The sequence below is a fragment of the Oncorhynchus mykiss genome, chromosome 16 (assembly GCF_013265735.2).
Source record: "Oncorhynchus mykiss isolate Arlee chromosome 16, USDA_OmykA_1.1, whole genome shotgun sequence".
NCBI lineage: Eukaryota > Metazoa > Chordata > Actinopteri > Salmoniformes > Salmonidae > Oncorhynchus > Oncorhynchus mykiss.
Genome location: NC_048580.1, coordinates 77,774,803 through 77,797,481, shown reverse-complemented (window position 1 = coordinate 77,797,481; position 22,679 = coordinate 77,774,803). Strand labels below are relative to the sequence as shown.

The 22,679-nt window shown below is 42.2% G+C and overlaps 1 protein-coding gene across 2 annotated transcripts in view; it reads right to left on the bottom strand.

Moving 5' to 3' along the window:
• Nucleotides 1-22,679, bottom strand: part of LOC110515266 (plasma membrane calcium-transporting ATPase 3-like) — a 174,949-nt gene that overhangs the window by 35,078 nt on the left and 117,192 nt on the right. For both annotated transcript variants that reach the window (XM_036947843.1, XM_036947844.1), the window contains exons 12-15: nt 22,279-22,411; nt 22,002-22,111; nt 13,306-13,440; nt 1,171-1,277 (exon numbers count right to left, since the gene is read on the bottom strand). In XM_036947843.1, coding sequence (XP_036803738.1) covers nt 1,171-1,277; nt 13,306-13,440; nt 22,002-22,111; nt 22,279-22,411 — 485 coding nt within the window. The remainder of the gene's footprint in view (nt 1-1,170; nt 1,278-13,305; nt 13,441-22,001; nt 22,112-22,278; nt 22,412-22,679) is intronic.

Here is a 22,679-nt window from a genome sequence, read left to right as displayed (position 1 = left end):
AATTGAGACTCTGCACGCAGAATTCTGCAAAAATATCCTCCGTGTACAACGTAGAACACCAAATAATGCATGCAGAGCAGAATTAGGCCGATACCCACTAATTATCAAAATCCAGAAAAGAGCCGTTAAATTCTACAACCACCTAAAAGGAAGCGATTCACAAACCTTCCATAACAAAGCCATCACCTACAGAGAGATGAACCTGGAGAAGAGTCCCCTAAGCAAGCTGGTCCTGGGGCTCTGTTCACAAACACAAACACACCCTACAGAGCCCCAGGACAACAGCACAATTAGACCCAACCAAATCATGAGAAAACAAAAAGATAATTACTTGACACATTGGAAAGAATTAACAAAAAAACAGAGCAAACTAGAATGCTATTTGGCCCTAAACAGAGAGTACACAGCGGCAGAATACCTGACCACTGTGGCTGACCCAAAATTAAGGAAAGCTTTGACTATGTACAGACTCAGTGAGCATAGCCTTGCTATTGAGAAAGGCTGCCGTAGACAGACATGGCTCTTAAGAGAAGACAGGCTATGTGCTCACTGCCCACAAAATGAGGTGGAAACTGAGCTGCACTTCCTAACCTCCTGCCCAGTGTATGACCATATTAGAGAGACATATTTCCCTCAGATTACACAGATAGAAACATAATTGGAAAACACATTTTGAGAAACTCCCATATCTACTGGGTGAAAGTCCACAGTGTGCCATCACAGCAGCAACATTTGTGACCTGTTGCCACAAGAAAATGGCAACCAGTGAAGAACACACACCATTGTAAATACAACCCATATATATGTTTATTTAGTTTCCCTTTGTACTTTAACTATTTGCACATAATATGACATTTGAAATGTCTTTATTCTTTTGGAACTTTTGTGAATGTAGTGTTTACTGTTAATGTTTATGTTTTATTAAACTTTTGTTTATTATCTACTTCACTTGCTTTGGCAATGTAGACACATGTTTTCCATACCAATAAAGCCCTTAAATCGAATTGAATTTAATTGAGAGAGAGCGAGTGAGAGACAGAGAGAGAGAGAAATTAGTAGAATTGGTGATATTGTTGAGAAGTATAGTGTACATTTAATTGGTTTGTTTCTACTTCCCTCCCTCTCCTCCCCCCTCTTCCTCCCCTCTTCCTCATCCTCCTCCTCCCTCACTTCTTCAGTAGTATCTCAGAAGCTCCTTTACTGTAGAGTCTGAAGGATCCGTCTCGTTGCTGGACCACCGTGGACATGGACTTACGCACAGAGTTAAAGGTATACACCTAGAGGAGGGAGAGAGGAAGGAGAGAGAGAGAGTTCACTGAGACAGTGTGTAACGCACTTTACATATTCTATAGTAACATCTACAGTAGACTACTGTAACCCTCCATCTAGACTACTGTAACCCTCCATCTAGACTACTGTAACACTCCATCTAGACTACTGTAACACTCCATCTAGACTACTGTAACACTCCATCTAGACTACTGTAACACTCCATCTAGACTACTGTAACACTCCATCTAGACACCTGTAACACTCCATCTAGACTACTGTAACACTCCATCTAGACACTACTGTAACACTCCATCTAGACTACTGTAACACTCCATCTAGACACTACTGTAACACTCCATCTAGACTACTGTAACACTCCATCTAGACACTACTGTAACACTCCATCTAGACTACTGTAACACTCCATCTAGACTACTGTAACACTCCATCTAGACTACTGTAACACTCCATCTAGACTACTGTAACCCTCCATCTAGACTACTGTAACACTCCATCTAGACTACTGTAACACTCCATCTAGACTACTGTAACACTCCATCTAGACTACTGTAACACTCCATCTAGACACTACTGTAACACTCCATCTAGACTACTGTAACACTCCATCTAGACTACTGTAACACTCCATCTAGACTACTGTAACACTCCATCTAGACTACTGTAACACTCCATCTAGACTACTGTAACACTCCATCTAGACTACTGTAACACTCCATCTAGACTACTGTAACACTCCATCTAGACTACTGTAACACTCCATCTAGACTACTGTAACACTCCATCTAGACACCTGTAACACTCCATCTGGACTACTGTAACACTCCATCTAGACTACTGTAACACTCCATCTAGACTACTGTAACACTCCATCTAGACTACTGTAACACTCCATCTGGACTACTGTAACACTCCATCTAGACTACTGTAACACTCCATCTAGACTACTGTAACACTCCATCTAGACTACTGTAACACTCCATCTAGACTACTGTAACACTCCATCTAGACTACTGTAACACTCCATCTAGACTACTGTAACACTCCATCTAGACACCTGTAACACTCCATCTAGACTACTGTAACACTCCATCTAGACTACTGTAACACTCCATCTAGACTACTGTAACACTCCATCTAGGCTACTGTAACACTCCATCTAGACTACTGTAACACTCCATCTAGACTACTGTAACACTCCATCTAGACACCTGTAACACTCCATCTAGACTACTGTAACACTCCATCTAGACTACTGTAACACTCCATCTAGACTACTGTAACACTCCATCTAGACTACTGTAACACTCCATCTAGACACCTGTAACACTCCATCTAGACTACTGTAACACTCCATCTAGACTACTGTAACACTCCATCTAGACACCTGTAACACTCCATCTAGACACCTGTAACACTCCATCTAGACTACTGTAACACTCCATCTAGACTACTGTAACACTCCATCTAGACACCTGTAACACTCCATCTAGACACCTGTAACACTCCATCTAGACACCTGTAACACTCCATCTAGACTACTGTAACACTCCATCTAGACTACTGTAACACTCCATCTAGACTACTGTAACACTCCATCTAGACACCTGTAACACTCCATCTAGACTACTGTAACACTCCATCTAGACACCTGTAACACTCCATCTAGACACCTGTAACACTCCATCTAGACACCTGTAACACTCCATCTAGACTACTGTAACACTCCATCTAGACACTACTGTAACACTCCATCTAGACACCTGTAACACTCCATCTGGACTACTGTAACACTCCATCTAGACTACTGTAACACTCCATCTAGACACTACTGTAACACTCCATCTAGACACCTGTAACACTCCATCTAGACTACTGTAACACTCCATCTGGACTACTGTAACACTCCATCTAGACACCTGTAACACTCCATCTAGACTACTGTAACACTCCATCTAGACTACTGTAACACTCCATCTAGACACCTGCAACACTCCATCTAGACACCTGTAACACTCCATCTAGACTACTGTAACACTCAATCTAGACTACTGTAATACTCCATCTAGACACCTGTAACACTCCATCTAGACTACTGTAACACTCCATCTAGACTACTGTAACACTCCATCTAAACTACTGTAACACTCCATCTAGACTACTGTAACACTCCATCTAAACTACTGTAACACTCCATCTAGACTACTGTAACACTCCATCTAGACTACTGTAACACTCCATCTAGACTACTGTAACCCTCCATCTAGACTACTGTAACACTCCATCTAGACACCTGTAACACTCCATCTAGACACTACTGTAACACTCCATCTAGACTACTGTAACACTCCATCTAGACTACTGTAACACTCCATCTAGACACCTGTAACACTCCATCTAGACTACTGTAACACTCCATCTAGACTACTGTAACACTCCATCTAGACACTACTGTAACACTCCATCTAGACACTACTGTAACACTCCATCTAGACACCTGTAACACTCCATCTAGACTACTGTAACCCTCCATCTAGACTACTGTAACACTCCATCTAGACACCTGTAACACTCCATCTAGACTACTGTAACACTCCATCTAGACTACTGTAACACTCCATCTAGACACCTGTAACACTCCATCTAGACACCTGTAACACTCCATCTAGACACCTGTAACACTCCATCTAGACTACTGTAACACTCCATCTAGACTACTGTAACACTCCATCTAGACTACTGTAACACTCCATCTAGACTACTGTAACCCTCCATCTAGACTACTGTAACACTCCATCTAGACACCTGTAACACTCCATCTAGACTACTGTAACACTCCATCTAGACTACTGTAACACTCCATCTAGACTACTGTAACACTCCATCTAGACTAATGTAACACTCCATCTAGACTACTGTAACACTCCATCTAGACTACTGTAACACTCCATCTAGACTACTGTAACACTCCATCTAGACTACTGTAACACTCCATCTAGACTACTGTAACACTCCATCTAGACTACTGTAACACTCCATCTAGACTACTGTAACACTCCATCTAGACTACTGTAACACTCCATCTAGACTACTGTAACACTCCATCTAGACACCTGTAACACTCCATCTAGACTACTGTAACACTCCATCTAGACACCTGTAACACTCCATCTAGACTACTGTAACACTCCATCTAAACTACTGTAACACTCCATCTAGACTACTGTAACACTCCATCTAGACTACTGTAACACTCCATCTAGACACCTGTAACACTCCATCTAGACACCTGTAACACTCCATCTAGACACCTGTAACACTCCATCTAGACTACTGTAACACTCCATCTAGACTACTGTAACACTCCATCTAGACACCTGTAACACTCCATCTAGACTACTGTAACACTCCATCTAGACTACTGTAACACTCCATCTAGACACCTGTAACACTCCATCTAGACACCTGTAACACTCCATCTAGACTACTGTAACACTCCATCTAGACTACTGTAACACTCCATCTAGACACCTGTAACACTCCATCTAGACACCTGTAACACTCCATCTAGACTACTGTAACACTCCATCTAGACTACTGTAACACTCCATCTAGACACCTGTAACACTCCATCTAGACTACTGTAACACTCCATCTGGACTACTGTAACACTCCATCTAGACTACTGTAACACTCCATCTAGACTACTGTAACACTCCATCTAGACTACTGTAACCCTCCATCTAGACTACTGTAACACTCCATCTAGACTACTGTAACACTCCATCTAGACACCTGTAACACTCCATCTAGACTACTGTAACACTCCATCTAGACACCTGTAACACTCCATCTAGACTACTGTAACACTCCATCTAGACACCTGTAACACTCCATCTAGACTACTGTAACACTCCATCTAGACTACTGTAACACTCCATCTAGACTACTGTAACCCTCCATCTAGACTACTGTAACACTCCATCTAGACTACTGTAACACTCCATCTAGACTACTGTAACACTCCATCTAGACTACTGTAACACTCCATCTAGACTACTGTAACACTCCATCTAGACTACTGTAACACTCCATCTAGACTACTGTAACACTCCATCTAGACTACTGTAACACTCCATCTAGACTACTGTAACCCTCCATCTAGACTACTGTAACACTCCATCTAGACTACTGTAACACTCCATCTAGACTACTGTAACACTCCATCTAGACACCTGTAACACTCCATCTAGACTACTGTAACACTCCATCTAGACTACTGTAACACTCCATCTGGACTACTGTAACACTCCATCTAGACTACTGTAACACTCCATCTAGACTACTGTAACACTCCATCTAGACTACTGTAACACTCCATCTAGACTACTGTAACACTCCATCTAGACTACTGTAACACTCCATCTAGACACTACTGTAACACTCCATCTAGACACTACTGTAACACTCCATCTAGACACCTGTAACACTCCATCTAGACTACTGTAACCCTCCATCTAGACTACTGTAACACTCCATCTAGACACCTGTAACACTCCATCTAGACTACTGTAACACTCCATCTAGACTACTGTAACACTCCATCTAGACACCTGTAACACTCCATCTAGACACCTGTAACACTCCATCTAGACACCTGTAACACTCCATCTAGACTACTGTAACACTCCATCTAGACTACTGTAACACTCCATCTAGACTACTGTAACACTCCATCTAGACTACTGTAACCCTCCATCTAGACTACTGTAACACTCCATCTAGACACCTGTAACACTCCATCTAGACTACTGTAACACTCCATCTAGACTACTGTAACACTCCATCTAGACTACTGTAACACTCCATCTAGACTAATGTAACACTCCATCTAGACTACTGTAACACTCCATCTAGACTACTGTAACACTCCATCTAGACTACTGTAACACTCCATCTAGACTACTGTAACACTCCATCTAGACTACTGTAACACTCCATCTAGACTACTGTAACACTCCATCTAGACTACTGTAACACTCCATCTAGACTACTGTAACACTCCATCTAGACTACTGTAACACTCCATCTAGACACCTGTAACACTCCATCTAGACTACTGTAACACTCCATCTAGACACCTGTAACACTCCATCTAGACTACTGTAACACTCCATCTAAACTACTGTAACACTCCATCTAGACTACTGTAACACTCCATCTAGACTACTGTAACACTCCATCTAGACACCTGTAACACTCCATCTAGACACCTGTAACACTCCATCTAGACACCTGTAACACTCCATCTAGACTACTGTAACACTCCATCTAGACTACTGTAACACTCCATCTAGACACCTGTAACACTCCATCTAGACTACTGTAACACTCCATCTAGACTACTGTAACACTCCATCTAGACACCTGTAACACTCCATCTAGACACCTGTAACACTCCATCTAGACTACTGTAACACTCCATCTAGACTACTGTAACACTCCATCTAGACACCTGTAACACTCCATCTAGACACCTGTAACACTCCATCTAGACTACTGTAACACTCCATCTAGACTACTGTAACACTCCATCTAGACACCTGTAACACTCCATCTAGACTACTGTAACACTCCATCTAGACTACTGTAACACTCCATCTATGCAGTATAATGTATATTTACAGTGCTTCGGAAAGTATTCAGACCACTTGACTTTTTACACATTTTGTTACGTTACACCCTTTTTCTAAAATTGATTAAAGTGTTTTTTTACCCTCATCAATGTACACACAATACCCGATGACGACAAAGCAAAAACTTTTTTTTTTAAGTTGAGTAAATGTATTAAAAATTAAAACTTAAATATCACTATTACGTAAGTATTCAGACCCTTTACTCAGTACTTAGTTGAAGAACCTCTGGCAGCGATTACAGCCTTGAGTCTTCTTGGGTATGATGCTACAAGCTTGGCACACCTGTATTTGGGGAGTTTCTCCCATTCTTCTCTGCAGATCCTCTCAAGCTTTTGCAACCGCACGGCAAGCGGTACCGGAGCGCCAAGTCTAGGACCAAAAGGCTCCTTAACAGCTTCTTGCAGTGGTGTAAAGAAGAGTGAAGAGGGGTCAAACCTGAACTAAAGACCCAGGTTTTAAAGCTGACAGTGTTTTTATATAATTGTATTTTGTTTTGAATCCTGCGGCTCTGTAGGACTAAATTGCTATGAGCGCCGCTACCTGTCCTGGGATCCTGACAGATTCCATATAGGAGGAGAGCTAGCCTAGCTGGCTCGGCGGTCTCAAATGGAGGCCGCTATTGAACGTTGCACATTTGAACATCTTGGCCATGTTCTGTTATAATCTCCACCCGGCACAACCAGAAGAGGACTGGCCACCCCACATAGCCTGGTTCCTCTCTAGGTTTCTTCCTAGGTTTTGGCCTTTCTAGGGAGTTTTTCCTAGCCTCCCTGCTTCTACACCTGCATTGCTTGCTGTTTGGGGTTTTAGGCTGAGTTTCTGTACAGCACTTTGAGATATCAGCTGATGTATGAAGGGCTATATAAATACATTTGATTTGATTTGCAGGAGTTGAGTTTACTTTGCTTTGTTCCGGGACAATGTGGACCGCGTTGACTTTCAATGTAGCAACTGCTAGCTTGCGGAGGACTACAGGAGCAAAGTAGTTACACTTAGCAAGCAAGTAGCAAACCTGCATAAACTGGTGGGAATCCACACCCACCTACTTTTTATTTTTCTTCCACCCCAGTAGCCGGACGGCACTCTGGTCTGGTGGAAGTTTTACCTCCATGTCAACTCTCCACAGCCAACTTGCCAGTGCTAGGCTGGGTTCCATCCCCGAAGGGGTCTCCCCCTTTCCTGGAGAATGGAGCTGATCTCGACCCAATCAACCAGCCATGGAGGTACGTCACTCGCCGTAGAAGTCAAAGAAGGCGTCCCCTGGCAACGGGGTCTCCATGGAGATGTTGAGCCCTGAACTGACACAGACCAGAAACAGCTTTGCCACCCTGGATCCAGAGGTTCCGGCGCATTCTTCATTGGTGGATTCCCATTCACGATCTGAACCGGAGGTACCTGCGTCTTCGTCCGTGGTGGTTTACCAATCAAGATCTGATCCGGAGGTACCTGCGTCTTCGTCCGTGGTGGTTTACCAATCAAGATCTGATCCGGAGGTACCTGCGTCTTCGTCCGTGGTGGTTTACCAATCAAGATCTGATCCGGAGGTACCTGCGTCTTCATCCGTGGTGGTTTACCAATCAAGATCTGATCCGGAGGTACCTGCGTCTTCGTCCGTGGTGGTTTACCAATCAAGATCTGATCCGGAGGTACCTGCGTCTTCGTCCGTGGTGGTTTACCAATCAAGATCTGATCCGGAGGTACCTGCGTCTTCGTCCGTGGTGGTTTACCAATCAAGATCTGATCCGGAGGTACCTGCGTCTTCATCCTCGGCTCTGTCTCCCTTTCCGGTGGCTTCTACCTCGGGTTCAGATCCTCGGAGCTCCCTGCCTCATCAGACCCTGAGGCTGCCTGAGAGACCGGCCCGTTCAACATCACCAGCATCATAGGCAGCTCTGTGGTGAGAAACATCTCGGTCCCCAAGGCAAAAACCCTGTGCTACCCAGGAGCACGAGTACAGGACAGCACAAGGCTGCTTCTGACTGTTCTACCACAGGAGCACGAGTACAGGACATAACAAGGCTGCTTCAGACTGTTCTACCACAGGAGCACGAGTACAGGACAGCACAAGGCTGCTTCAGACTGTCAGGAGGGCTAGCTCAGAACATTTGAAAATTGATTTTAAAGAACTGATTTTGACACCTTCTGGAAACAGAAGATTCTCTACAGGAATGACAGAGTCCATCCAAATCATCTTAGCTGCTGCTAATGGGGATCCATAAAAAATACTAATACAAATAGCCCCAAGCCATAAGACTGCTGAACAATTAATCAAATGGCCACCAGACCATTTACATTGACACCCCCCATTTGATTTTACACTGCTGCTACTCGCTGTTCATTGTTATGCATAGTCACACAACCTAAATGTACAAATTACCTTGACTAACCTGTACCCCTGCACATTGACCCGGTACCAGAACCCTCTGTACATAGCCTCGTTATTGTTATGTTGCTTTTTATAATTTTTTACTTTAGTTTATTTGGTAAATATTTTCTTAACTCTTTCTTTAACTGCATTGTTGGTTAAGGGCCTGTACGTAAGCATTTTACGGTAAGGTCTACTCTTGTTGTATTTGGCGGATGGGACAAATAAAGTTTGATGTGATTTGATTTGAACTTTGCTGCACAGCTATTTTCAGGTCTTTCCAAAAATGTTTGATCAGGTTCAAGTCCGGGCTCTGCCAGGGCCAGTCAATTACATTCAGACTTGTTCCGAAGCCACTCCTGCGTTATTTTGCTGTGTGCTTAGGGTCGTTGTCCTGTTGGAAGATGAACCTTCGCCCCAGTCTGAGGTCCTGAGCGCTCTGGAGCAGGTTTTCATCAAGGATCTCTGTACTTTGCTCCGTTCATCTTTACCTCGATCCTGACTAGTCTCCCAGTCCCTGCTGCTGAAAAACAACCCCACATTATGATGCTGCCACCACCATGCTTCACCATAGGGACGGTGGCAGGTTTCCTCCAGAGGTAACGCTTGGCATTCAAGCCGAAAAGTTAAATCTTGGTTTAATCAGACCAGAGAATCTTGTTTCTCATGGTCTAAGAGTCATAAGGTGCCTTTTGACAAACTCCAAGCGGGCTGTCATGTGCCTTATACTGAGGAGTGGCTTCTGTCTGGCCACTCTACCATAAATACCTGGGACCTTCAATGCTGCAGAAATGTTTTGGTACCCTTCCCCAGATCTGTGCCTCGACACAATCCTGTCTCGGAGCTGTACGGACAATTCCTTCGACCTCATGGCTTGGTTTTTGCTCTGACATGCACTGTCAACTGCGGGACCTTATATAGACAGGTGTGTGCCTTTCCAAATCATGTCCAATCACTTGATTTTACCACATGTGGACTCCAATCAAGTTGTAGAAACATCTCAAGGATGATCAATAGAAACAGGATGCACCTGACCTCAATTTAGAGTCTCATAGCAAAGGGTCTGAATACTTATGTAAATAACGTACTTTCTGTTTTATATTTTTAACACATTTGTTTTCGCTTTGTCATTATGGGGTATTGTGATGTCATTATGGAGTATTGTGATGTCATTATGGGGTATTGTGATGTCATTATGGAGTATTGTAATGTCATTATGGGGTGTTGTGATGTTATTATGGGGTATTGTGATGTCATTATGGAGTATTGTGATGTCATTATGGAGTATTGTGGTGTCATTATGGGGTGTTGTGATGTTTTTATGGGGTATTGTGATGTCATTATGGAGTATTGTGATGTCATTATGGGGTGTTGTGATGTCATTATGGAGTATTGTGATGTCATTATGGGGTGTTGTGATGTCATTATGGGGTATTGTGATGACATTACGGGGTATTGTGATGTCATTATGGCGTATTGTGATGTCATTATGGGGTGTTGTGATGTTATTATGGGGTATTGTGATGTCACTATGGGGTGTTGTGATGTCATTATGGGGTATTGTGATGTCATTATGGGGTATTGTGATGTCATTATGGAGTATTGTGATGTCATTATGGGGTGTTGTGATGTTATTATGGGGTATTGTGATGTCATTATGGAGTGTTGTGATGTCATTATGGGGTATTGTGATGTCATTTTGGGGTATTGTGATGTCATTATGGAGTGTTGTGATGTCATTATGGGGTATTGTGATGTCATTTTGGGGTATTGTGATGTCATTATGGAGTATTGTGGTGTCATTATGGGGTGTTGTGATGTCATTATGGGGTGTTGTGATGTTATTATGGGGTATTGCGATGTCATTATGGAGTATTGTGATGTCATTATGGAGTATTGTGATGTCATTATGGAGTATTGTGATGTCATTATGGGGTATTGTGATGTCACTATGGGGTATTGTGATGTCATTATGGAGTATTGTGATGTCATTATGGAGTATTGTGGTGTCATTATGGGGTGTTGTGATGTTTTTATGGGGTATTGTGATGTCATTATGGAGTATTGTGATGTCATTATGGGGTGTTGTGATGTCATTATGGAGTATTGTGATGTCATTATGGGGTATTGTGATGTCATTGTGGGGTATTGTGATGTCATTATGGAGTATTGTGATGTCATTATGGGGTATTGTGATGTCATTTTGGGGTATTGTGATGGCATTATGGAGTATTGTGATGCCATTATAAGGTGATGTGATGTCATTATGGGGTGTTGTGATGTTATTATGGGGTATTGCGATGTCATTATGGAGTATTTTGATGTCATTATGGGGTGTTGTGATGTCATTATGGGGTATTGTGATGTCATTATGGGGTATTGTGATGTCATTGTGGGGTGTTGTGATGTCATTATGGGGTGTTTTGTGTGTAGACTGATGAGGAATTATTTTTATTCAATCCATTGTAGAATAAGGCTGTAATGTAACAAATTGTGGAAAAATTCAGAGGTCTGAATACTTTCCGAAGGCGCCGTACAGTAAGAGGATGTAATATCATACCTTATACTATGTAATATCATACCTTATAATAAAATAATACGTAATGTCATACCTTATATTATAATAATATGTCATGTCATACCTTATATTATAATAATATGTAATGTCATAGTATAGTTGTTATCTTATAATATAATAATATGTAATATCATACCTTATAATATAATAATATGTAATATCATACCTTATAATATAATAATATGTAATGTCATACCTTATATTATAATAATATGTCATGTCATACCTTATATTATAATAATATGTAATGTCATACCTTATAATATAATAATATGTAATATCATACCTTATAATATAATAATATGTAATGTCATACCTTATAATATAATAATATGTAATGTCATACCTTATAATATAATAATATGTAATATCATACCTTATAATATAATAATATGTAATATCATACCTTATATTATAATAATATGTCATGTCATACCTTATAATATAATAATATGTAATGTCATACCTTATAATATAATAATATGTAATGTCATACCTTATAATATAATAATATGTAATATCATACCTTATAATATAATAATATGTAATATCATACCTTATATTATAATAATATGTCATGTCATACCTTATAATATAATAATATGTAATGTCATACCTTATAATATAATAATATGTAATATCATACCTTATAATATAATAATATGTAATATCATACCTTATAATATAATAATATGTCATGTCATAGTATAGTTGTTATCTTATAATATAATAATATGTAATAACTAACCTTGTATAGTTTTTAAATGTAATAATAAATAACCTAATAACTGATGTAATAACTGACCTTGTTGTAGTTGTTACCTTGTAATATAATAACCTAATAACTGATGTAATAACTGACCCTGTTGTAGTTGTTACCTTGTAATATAATAACCTAATACCTGATGTAATAACTGACCTTGTTGTAGTTGTTACCTTGTAATATAATAACCTAATAATTGATGTAATAACTGACCTTGTTGTAGTTGTTACCTTGTAATATAATAACCTAATAAGTGATGTAATAACTGACCTTGTTGTAGTTGTTACCTTGTAATATAATAACCTAATAAGTGATGTAATAACTGACCTTGTTGTAGTTGTTACCTTGTAATATAATAACATAATAACTGATGTAATAACTGACCTTGTAGAGTTGTATAGAATTGAAATAGGTCCTGCATACTGATGAATGTGTTTGTTTTTCATGACCCTGTTTTCTTTCTGCTTCCGTTTTGGATTTATATTGATGTGTGTATTTTCTGTAAATCAGAGCTCACCTGTAAAAGAGACCTTTTGTCTCAGTATGAATACCTGGTAAAATAATCGGAATGCAGTTGTTAGATGATAATAATGTTAGGTGTATTTAAACTAACCTTGAACAGCTGTTCCTCAGGGACCCGGTCTCGGACAGCGCTGTAGTCTTGCTGTAGGTCCAGAACGAAGCCCAGCAGGCCACACTCTGTCTTGTTCCCCACCTGCTTAGCTAGACCCCCCTCCTGGTCTGCAGGCTGGGGGGGGAGTAAACATGTATTATTAGTATTGACCAACAAATACTGTCTGTCTCTCAGTCTCAGTGTTGGTGTCAGTCTCTTGTCTTTTTCTCTGTCTCTCAGTCTCAGTGTTGGTGTCAGTCTCTTGTCTTTTTCTCTGTCTCTCAGTCTCAGTGTTGGTGTCAGTCTCTTGTCTATTTCTCTGTCTCTCAGTGTTGGTGTCAGTCTCTTGTCTATTTCTCTGTCTCTCAGTGTTGGTGTCAGTCTCTTGTCTATTTCTCTGTCTCTGTCACTCAGTCTCAGTGTTGGTGTCAGTCTCTTGTATATTTCTCTGTCTCTCAGTGTTGGTGTCAGTCTCTTGTCTATTTCTCTGTCTCTCAGTGTTGGTGTCAGTCTCTTGTCTATTTCTTTGTCTCTGTCTCTCAGTCTCAGTGTTGGTGTCAGTCTCTTGTCTATTTCTCTGTCTCTGTCTCTCAGTCTCAGTGTTGTTGTCAGTCTCTTGTCTATTTCTCTGTCTCTCAGTGTTGGTGTCAGTTTCTTGTCTATTTATCTGTCTCTCAGTCTCAGTGTTGGTGTCAGTCTCTTGTCTATTTCTCTCTCTCAGTGTTGGTGTCAGTCTCTTGTCTATTTCTCTGTCTCTCAGTGTTGGTGTCAGTCTGTTGTCTATTTCTCTGTCTCTCAGTGTTGGTGTCAGTCTCTTGTCTATTTCTCTGTCTCAGTGTTGGTGTCAGTCTCTTGTCTATTTCTCTGTCTCTGTCTCTCAGTCTCAGTGTTGGTGTCAGTCTCTTGTCTATTTCTCTGTCTCTGTCTCTCAGTGTTGGTGTCAGTCTCTTGTCTTTTTCTCTGTCTCTGTCTCTCAGTCTCGGTGTTGGTGTCAGTCTCTTGTATTTTTCTCTGTCTCTGTCACTCAGTCGCAGTGTTAGTGTCAGTCTCTTGTCTATTTCTCTGTCTGTCAGTCTCAGTGTTAGTGTCAGTCTCTTGTCTATTTCTCTGTCTCTGTCTCTCAGTCTCTGTCTCTCAGTCTCAGTGTTGGTGTCAGTCTCTTGTCTTTTTCTCTGTCTCTGTCTCTCAGTCTCAGTGTTGGTGTCAGTCTCTTGTCTTTTTCTCTGTCTCTGTCACTCAGTCTCAGTGTTAGTGTCAGTCTCTTGTCTATTTCTTCTTCTATCAGTCTCAGTGTTAGTTTCAGTCTCTTGTCTATTTCTCTGTCTCTCAGTGTTGGTGTCAGTCTCTTGTCTTTTTCTCTGTCTCTGTCTCTCAGTCTCAGTGTTGGTGTCAGTCTCTTGTCTATTTCTCTGTCTCTCAGTGTTAGTGTCAGTCTCTTGTCTATTTCTCTGTCACTCAGTCTCAGTGTTGGTGTCAGTCTCTTGTCTATTTCTCCATCTGCCAGTCTCAGTGTTGGTGTCAGTCTCTTGTATTTTTCTCTGTCTCTCAGTCTCAGTGTTGGTGTCAGTCTCTTGTCTATTTCTCTGTCTGTCAGTCTCAGTGTTTGTGTCAGTCTCTTGTCTATTTCTCCATCTGTCAGTCTCAGTGTTGGTGTCAGTCTCTTGTCTATTTCGCTGTCACTCAGTCTCAGTGTTGGTGTCAGTATCTTGTCTTTTTCCCAGTCTCTGTCTCTCAGTCTCAGTGTTGGTGTCAGTATCTTGTCTATTTCTCAGTCTCAGTGTTGGTGTCAGTCTCTTGTCTATTTCTCTGTCTCTCAGTGTTGGTGTCAGTCTCTTGTCTATTTCTCTGTCTCTGTCACTCAGTCTCAGTGTTGGTGTCAGTCTCTTGTCTATTTCTCCATCTGTCAGTCTCAGTGTTGGTGTCAGTCTCTTGTCTATTTCTCTGTCTCTCAGTGTTGGTGTCAGTCTCTTGTCTATTTCTCTGTCTCTGTCACTCTCAGTGTTGGTGTCAGTCTCTTGTCTATTTCTCTGTCTCAGTGTTGGTGTCAGTCTCTTGTCTATTTCTCTGTCTCTGTCTCTCAGTCTCAGTGTTGGTGTCAGTCGCTTGTCTATTTCTCTGTCTCTGTCTCTCAGTGTTGGTGTCAGTCTCTTGTCTTTTTCTCTGTCTCTGTCTCTCAGTCTCAGTGTTGGTGTCAGTCTCTTGTATTTTTCTCTGTCTCTGTCACTCAGTCGCAGTGTTAGTGTCAGTCTCTTGTCTATTTCTCCGTCTGTCAGTCTCAGTGTTAGTGTCAGTCTCTTGTCTATTTCTCTGTCTCTGTCTCTCAGTCTCAGTGTTGGTGTCAGTCTCTTGTCTTTTTCTCTGTCTCTGTCTCTCAGTCTCAGTGTTGGTGTCAGTCTCTTGTCTTTTTCTCTGTCTCTGTCACTCAGTCTCAGTGTTAGTGTCAGTCTCTTGTCTATTTCTTCTTCTGTCAGTCTCAGTGTTAGTTTCAGTCTCTTGTCTATTTCTCTGTCTCTCAGTGTTGGTGTCAGTCTCTTGTCTTTTTCTCTGTCTCTGTCTCTGTCTCAGTGTTGGTGTCAGTCTCTTGTCTATTTCTCTGTCTCTCAGTGTTGGTGTCAGTCTCTTGTCTATTTCTCTGTCACTCAGTCTCAGTGTTGGTGTCAGTCTCTTGTCTATTTCTCCATCTGCCAGTCTCAGTGTTGGTGTCAGTCTCTTGTATTTTTCTCTGTCTCTCAGTCTCAGTGTTGGTGTCAGTCTCTTGTCTATTTCTCTGTCTGTCAGTCTCAGTGTTTGTGTCAGTCTCTTGTCTATTTCTCCATCTGTCAGTCTCAGTGTTGGTGTCAGTCTCTTGTCTATTTCGCTGTCACTCAGTCTCAGTGTTGGTGTCAGTATCTTGTCTTTTTCCCAGTCTCTGTCTCTCAGTCTCAGTGTTGGTGTCAGTATCTTGTCTATTTCTCAGTCTCAGTGTTGGTGTCAGTCTCTTGTCTATTTCTCTGTCTCTCAGTGTTGGTGTCAGTCTCTTGTCTATTTCTCTGTCTCTGTCACTCAGTCTCAGTGTTGGTGTCAGTCTCTTGTCTATTTCTCCATCTGTCAGTCTCAGTGTTGGTGTCAGTCTCTTGTCTATTTCTCTGTCTCTCAGTGTTGGTGTCAGTCTCTTGTCTATTTCTCTGTCTCTGTCACTCTCAGTGTTGGTGTCAGTCTCTTGTCTATTTCTCTGTCTCAGTGTTGGTGTCAGTCTCTTGTATATTTCTCTGTCTCTGTCTCTCAGTCTCAGTGTTGGTGTCAGTCTCTTGTCTATTTCTCTGTCTCTGTCTCTCAGTGTTGGTGTCAGTCTCTTGTCTTTTTTTCTGTCTCTGTCTCTCAGTCTCAGTGTTGGTGTCAGTCTCTTGTATTTTTCTCTGTCTCTGTCACTCAGTCGCAGTGTTAGTGTCAGTCTCTTGTCTATTTCTCCGTCTGTCAGTCTCAGTGTTAGTGTCAGTCTCTTGTCTATTTCTCTGTCTCTGTCTCTCAGTCTCAGTGTTGGTGTCAGTCTCTTGTCTTTTTCTCTGTCTCTGTCACTCAGTCTCAGTGTTAGTGTCAGTCTCTTGTCTATTTCTTCTTCTGTCAGTCTCAGTGTTAGTTTCAGTCTCTTGTCTATTTCTCTGTCTCTCAGTGTTGGTGTCAGTCTCTTGTCTTTTTCTCTGTCTCTGTCTCTGTCTCAGTGTTGGTGTCAGTCTCTTGTCTATTTCTCTGTCTCTCAGTGTTGGTGTCAGTCTCTTGTCTATTTCTCTGTCACTCAGTCTCAGTGTTGGTGTCAGTCTCTTGTCTATTTCTCCATCTGCCAGTCTCAGTGTTGGTGTCAGTCTCTTGTATTTTTCTCTGTCTCTCAGTCTCAGTGTTGGTGTCAGTCTCTTGTCTATTTCTCTGTCTGTCAGTCTCAGTGTTTGTGTCAGTCTCTTGTCTATTTCTCCATCTGTCAGTCTCAGTGTTGGTGTCAGTCTCTTGTCTATTTCGCTGTCACTCAGTCTCAGTGTTGGTGTCAGTATCTTGTCTTTTTCCCAGTCTCTGTCTCTCAGTCTCAGTGTTGGTGTCAGTCTCTTGTTTATTTCTCAGTCTCAGTGTTGGTGTCAGTCTCTTGTCTATTTCTCTGTCTCTCAGTGTTGGTGTCAGTCTCTTGTCTATTTCTCTGTCTCTGTCACTCAGTCTCAGTGTTGGTGTCAGTCTCTTGTCTATTTCTCCATCTGTCAGTCTCAGTGTTGTTGTCAGTCTCTTGTCTATTTCTCTGTCTCTCAGTGTTGGTGTCAGTTTCTTGTCTATTTATCTGTCTCTGTCTCAGTGTTGGTGTCAGTCTCTTGTCTATTTCTCTCTCTCAGTGTTGGTGTCAGTCTCTTGTCTATTTCTCTGTCTCTCAGTGTTGGTGTCAGTCTGTTGTCTATTTCTCTGTCTCTCAGTGTTGGTGTCAGTCTCTTGTCTATTTCTCTGTCTCTCAGTGTTGGTGTCAGTCTCTTGTCTATTTCTCTGTCTCTGTCACTCTCAGTGTTGGTGTCAGTCTCTTGTCTATTTCTCTGTCTCAGTGTTGGTGTCAGTCTCTTGTCTATTTCTCTGTCTCTGTCTCTCAGTCTCAGTGTTGGTGTCAGTCTCTTGTCTATTTCTCTGTCTCTGTCTCTCAGTGTTGGTGTCAGTCTCTTGTCTTTTTCTCTGTCTCTGTCTCTCAGTCTCAGTGTTGGTGTCAGTCTCTTGTCTATTTCTCCATCTGTCAGTCTCAGTGTTGTTGTCAGTCTCTTGTCTATTTCTCTGTCTCTCAGTGTTGGTGTCAGTTTCTTGTCTATTTATCTGTCTCTGTCTCAGTGTTGGTGTCAGTCTCTTGTCTATTTCTCTCTCTCAGTGTTGGTGTCAGTCTCTTGTCTATTTCTCTGTCTCTCAGTGTTGGTGTCAGTCTGTTGTCTATTTCTCTGTCTCTCAGTGTTGGTGTCAGTCTCTTGTCTATTTCTCTGTCTCTCAGTGTTGGTGTCAGTCTCTTGTCTATTTCTCTGTCTCTGTCACTCTCAGTGTTGGTGTCAGTCTCTTGTCTATGTCTCTGTCTCAGTGTTGGTGTCAGTCTCTTGTCTATTTCTCTGTCTCTGTCTCTCAGTCTCAGTGTTGGTGTCAGTCTCTTGTCTATTTCTCTGTCTCTGTCTCTCAGTGTTGGTGTCAGTCTCTTGTCTTTTTCTCTGTCTCTGTCTCTCAGTCTCGGTGTTGGTGTCAGTCTCTTGTATTTTTCTCTGTCTCTGTCACTCAGTCGCAGTGGTAGTGTCAGTCTCTTGTCTATTTCTCCGTCTGTCAGTCTCAGTGTTAGTGTCAGTCTCTTGTCTATTTCTCTGTCTCTGTCTCTCAGTCTCAGTGTTGGTGTCAGTCTCTTGTCTTTTTCTCTGTCTCTGTCTCTCAGTCTCAGTGTTGGTGTCAGTCTCTTGTCTTTTTCTCTGTCTCTGTCACTCAGTCTCAGTGTTAGTGTCAGTCTCTTGTCTATTTCTTCTTCTGTCAGTCTCAGTTTCAGTCTCTTGTCTATTTCTCTGTCTCTCAGTGTTGGTGTCAGTCTCTTGTCTTTTTCTCTGTCTCTGTCTCTCAGTCTCAGTGTTGGTGTCAGTCTATTGTCTATTTCTCTGTCTCTCAGTGTTGGTGTCAGTCTCTTGTCTATTTCTCCATCTGCCAGTCTCAGTGTTGGTGTCAGTCTCTTGTATTTTTCTCTGTCTCTCAGTCTCAGTGTTGGTGTCAGTCTCTTGTCTATTTCTCTGTCTGTCAGTCTCAGTGTTTGTATCAGTCTCTTGTCTATTTCTCCATCTGTCAGTCTCAGTGTTGGTGTCAGTCTCTTGTCTATTTCGCTGTCACTCAGTCTCAGTGTTGGTGTCAGTATCTTGTCTTTTTCCCAGTCTCTGTCTCTCAGTCTCAGTGTTGGTGTCAGTCTCTTGTCTATTTCTCAGTCTCAGTGTTGGTGTCAGTCTCTTGTCTATTTCTCTGTCTCTCAGTGTTGGTGTCGGTCTCTTGTCTATTTCTCTGTCTCTGTCACTCAGTCTCAGTGTTGGTGTCAGTCTCTTGTCTATTTCTCCATCTGTCAGTCTCAGTGTTGGTGTCAGTCTCTTGTCTATTTCTCTGTCTCTCAGTGTTGGTGTCAGTCTCTTGTCTATTTCTCTGTCTCTGTCACTCTCAGTGTTGGTGTCAGTCTCTTGTCTATTTCTCTGTCTCAGTGTTGGTGTCAGTCTCTTGTCTATTTCTCTGTCTCTGTCTCTCAGTCTCAGTGTTGGTGTCAGTCTCTTGTCTATTTCTCTGTCTCTGTCTCTCAGTCTCAGTGTTCGTGTCAGTCTCTTGTCTTTTTCTCTGTCTCTGTCACTCAGTCTCAGTGTTAGTGTCAGTCTCTTGTCTATTTCTTCTTCTGTCAGTCTCATTGTTAGTTTCAGTCTCTTGTCTATTTCTCTGTCTCTCAGTGTTGGTGTCAGTCTCTTGTCTTTTTCTCTGTCTCTGTCTCTCAGTCTCAGTGTTGGTGTCAGTCTCTTGTCTATTTCTCTGTCTCTCAGTGTTGGTGTCAGTCTCTTGTCTATTTCTCTGTCACTCAGTCTCAGTGTTGGTGTCAGTCTCTTGTCTATTTCTCCATCTGCCAGTCTCAGTGTTGGTGTCAGTCTCTTGTATTTTTCTCTGTCTCTCAGTCTCAGTGTTGGTGTCAGTCTCTTGTCTATTTCTCTGTCTGTCAGTCTCAGTGTTTGTGTCAGTCTCTTGTCTATTTCTCCATCTGTCAGTCTCAGTGTTGGTGTCAGTCTCTTGTCTATTTCGCTGTCACTCAGTCTCAGTATCTTGTCTTTTTCCCAGTCTCTGTCTCTCAGTCTCAGTGTTGGTGTCAGTCTCTTGTCTATTTCTCAGTCTCAGTGTTGGTGTCAGTCTCTTGTCTATTTCTCTGTCTTTCAGTGTTGGTGTCAGTCTCTTGTCTATTTCTCTGTCTCTGTCACTCAGTCTCAGTGTTGGTGTCAGTCTCTTGTCTATTTCTCCATCTGTCAGTCTCAGTGTTGGTGTCAGTCTCTTGTCTATTTCTCTGTCTCACAGTGTTGGTGTCAGTCTCTTGTCTATTTCTCTGTCTCTCAGTCTCAGTGTTGATGTCAGTCTCTTCTCTATTTCTCTGTCTCTGTCTCTCAGTCTCAGTGTTGGTGTCAGTCTCTTGTCTATTTCTCTGTCTCTCAGTGTTGGTGTCAGTATCTTGTCTATTTCTTTGTCTCTCAGTGTTGGTGTCAGTCTCTTGTCTATTTCTCTGTCTCTGTCACTCAGTCTCAGTGTTTGTGTCAGTCTCTTGTCTATCTCTCCGTCTGTCAGTCTCAGTGTTGGTGTCAGTCTCTTGTCTATTTCTCTGTATCTCAGTCTCAGTGTTGGTGTCAGTCTCTTGTCTTTTTCTCTGTCTCTGTCTCTCAGTCTCAGTGTTGGTGTCAGTCTCTTGTCTTTTTCTCTGTCTCTGTTACTCAGTGTTAGTGTCCTGTGTGAATCTAAGTGTGCGTTCTCTAATTCTCTCCTTCTCTCTTTCTCTCTCTCGGAGGACCTGAGCCCTAGGACCATGCCCCAGGACTACCTGACATGATGACTCCTTGCTGTTCCCAGTCCACCTGGCTGTGCTGCTGCTCCAGTTTCAACTGTTCTGCCTTATTATTATTCGACCATGCTGATCATTTATGAACATTTGAACATCTTGGCCATGTTCTGTTATAATCTCCACCCGGCACAGCCAGAAGAGGACTGGCCATCCCACATATGCTCTCTCTAATTCTCTCTTTCTTTCTCTCTCTCGGAGGACCTGAGCCCTAGGACCATGCCCCAGGAATACCTGACATGATGACTCCTTGCTGTCCCCAGTCCACCTGACTGTGCTGCTGCTCCAGTTTCAACTATTCTGCCTTATTATTATTCGACCATGCTGGTCATTTATGAACATTTGAACATCTTGACCATGTTTTGTTATAATCTCCACCCGGCACAGCCAGAAGAGGACTGGCCACCCCACATAGCCTGGTTCCTCTCTAGGTTTCTTCCTAGGTTTTGGCCTTTCTAGGGAGTTTTTCCTAGCCACCGTGCTTCTTCACCTGCATTGCTTGCTGTTTGGGGTTTTAGGCTGGGTTTCTGTACAGCACTTTGAGATATCAGCTGATGTACGAAGGGCTATATAAAATAAATTTGATTGATTGATTGATTGATTGATAGTGTCAGTCTCTTGTCTATTTCTCCGTCTGTCAGTCTCAGTGTTGGTGTCAGTCTCTTGTCTATTTCTCTGTCTATGTCTCTCAGTCTCAGTGTTGGTGTCAGTCTCTTGTCTATTTCTCTGTCTCTGTCGCTCAGTGTTGGTGTCAGTCTCTTGTCTATTTCTCTGTCTCTCAGTGTTGGTGTCAGTCTCTTGTCTATTTCTCTGTCTCTCAGTGTTGGTGTCAGTCTCTTGTCTATTTCTCTGTCTCTGTCACTAAGTCTCAGTGTTGGTGTCAGTCTCTTGTCTATTTCTCTGTCTCTGTCTCTCAGTCTCAGTGTTGGTGTCAGTCTCTTGTCTTTTTCTCTGTCTCTGTCTCTCAGTCTCAGTGTTGGTGTCAGTCTCTTGTCTATTTCTCTGTCTCTGTCGCTCATTGTTGATGTCAGTCTCTTGTCTTTTTCTCTGTCTCTGTCTCTCAGTCTCAGTGTCAGTCTGTCCCTATCTCCTCCCTTCCACCCCCCGTCCCTCTCTGCACCATGATCTTGGATGTGTAGGCACTGTTGATAGCGATGGCGTTGACCAGTAGTTCTAGAGTCTTGGGGTTGACCTGTTCTGGTTCCGGAACTGACCGGTGGTGCTGGTCACCTACAAACACACAAGACACACTTTACTACTGGGACACTGTGTGTGTGTGTGTGTGTGTGTGTGTGTGTGTGTGTGTGTGTGTGTGTGTGTGTGTGTGTGTGTGTGTGTGTGTGTGTGTGTGTGTGTGTGTGTGTGTGCGTGCGTGCGTGCGTGCGTGCGTGCGTTACCTAGGAAGGTCTGTACGACAGTCATACGGTTGGTGGTCAGAGTGCCGGTCTTGTCGGAGCAGATGGCCGTAGCGTTCCCCATCGTCTCACACGCATCCAGGTGGCGAACCAGGTTATTATCCTTCATCATTTTCTACAGGAGGAGAGAGGAGGGAGGAACACCTGCCGACTAGGGTTAGCTAAAATGGTAAAACTACCAGTTGGGTCAACAGCTCTGAGCAATGCAACGGACCTAACACCTTAGAATTTTTTAAATATTTTAAAATATTTTTTTAAGTACAATTGTAACATCTAAAGGTTAGACAGATCAATCTAAGTAAAATCATTTTCAAAAACAGAACCAGGTTTTAAAAAACAAATGGAAGTATAAAGGTAGTTTTGTTCCTACCCTAAAAAGCGGT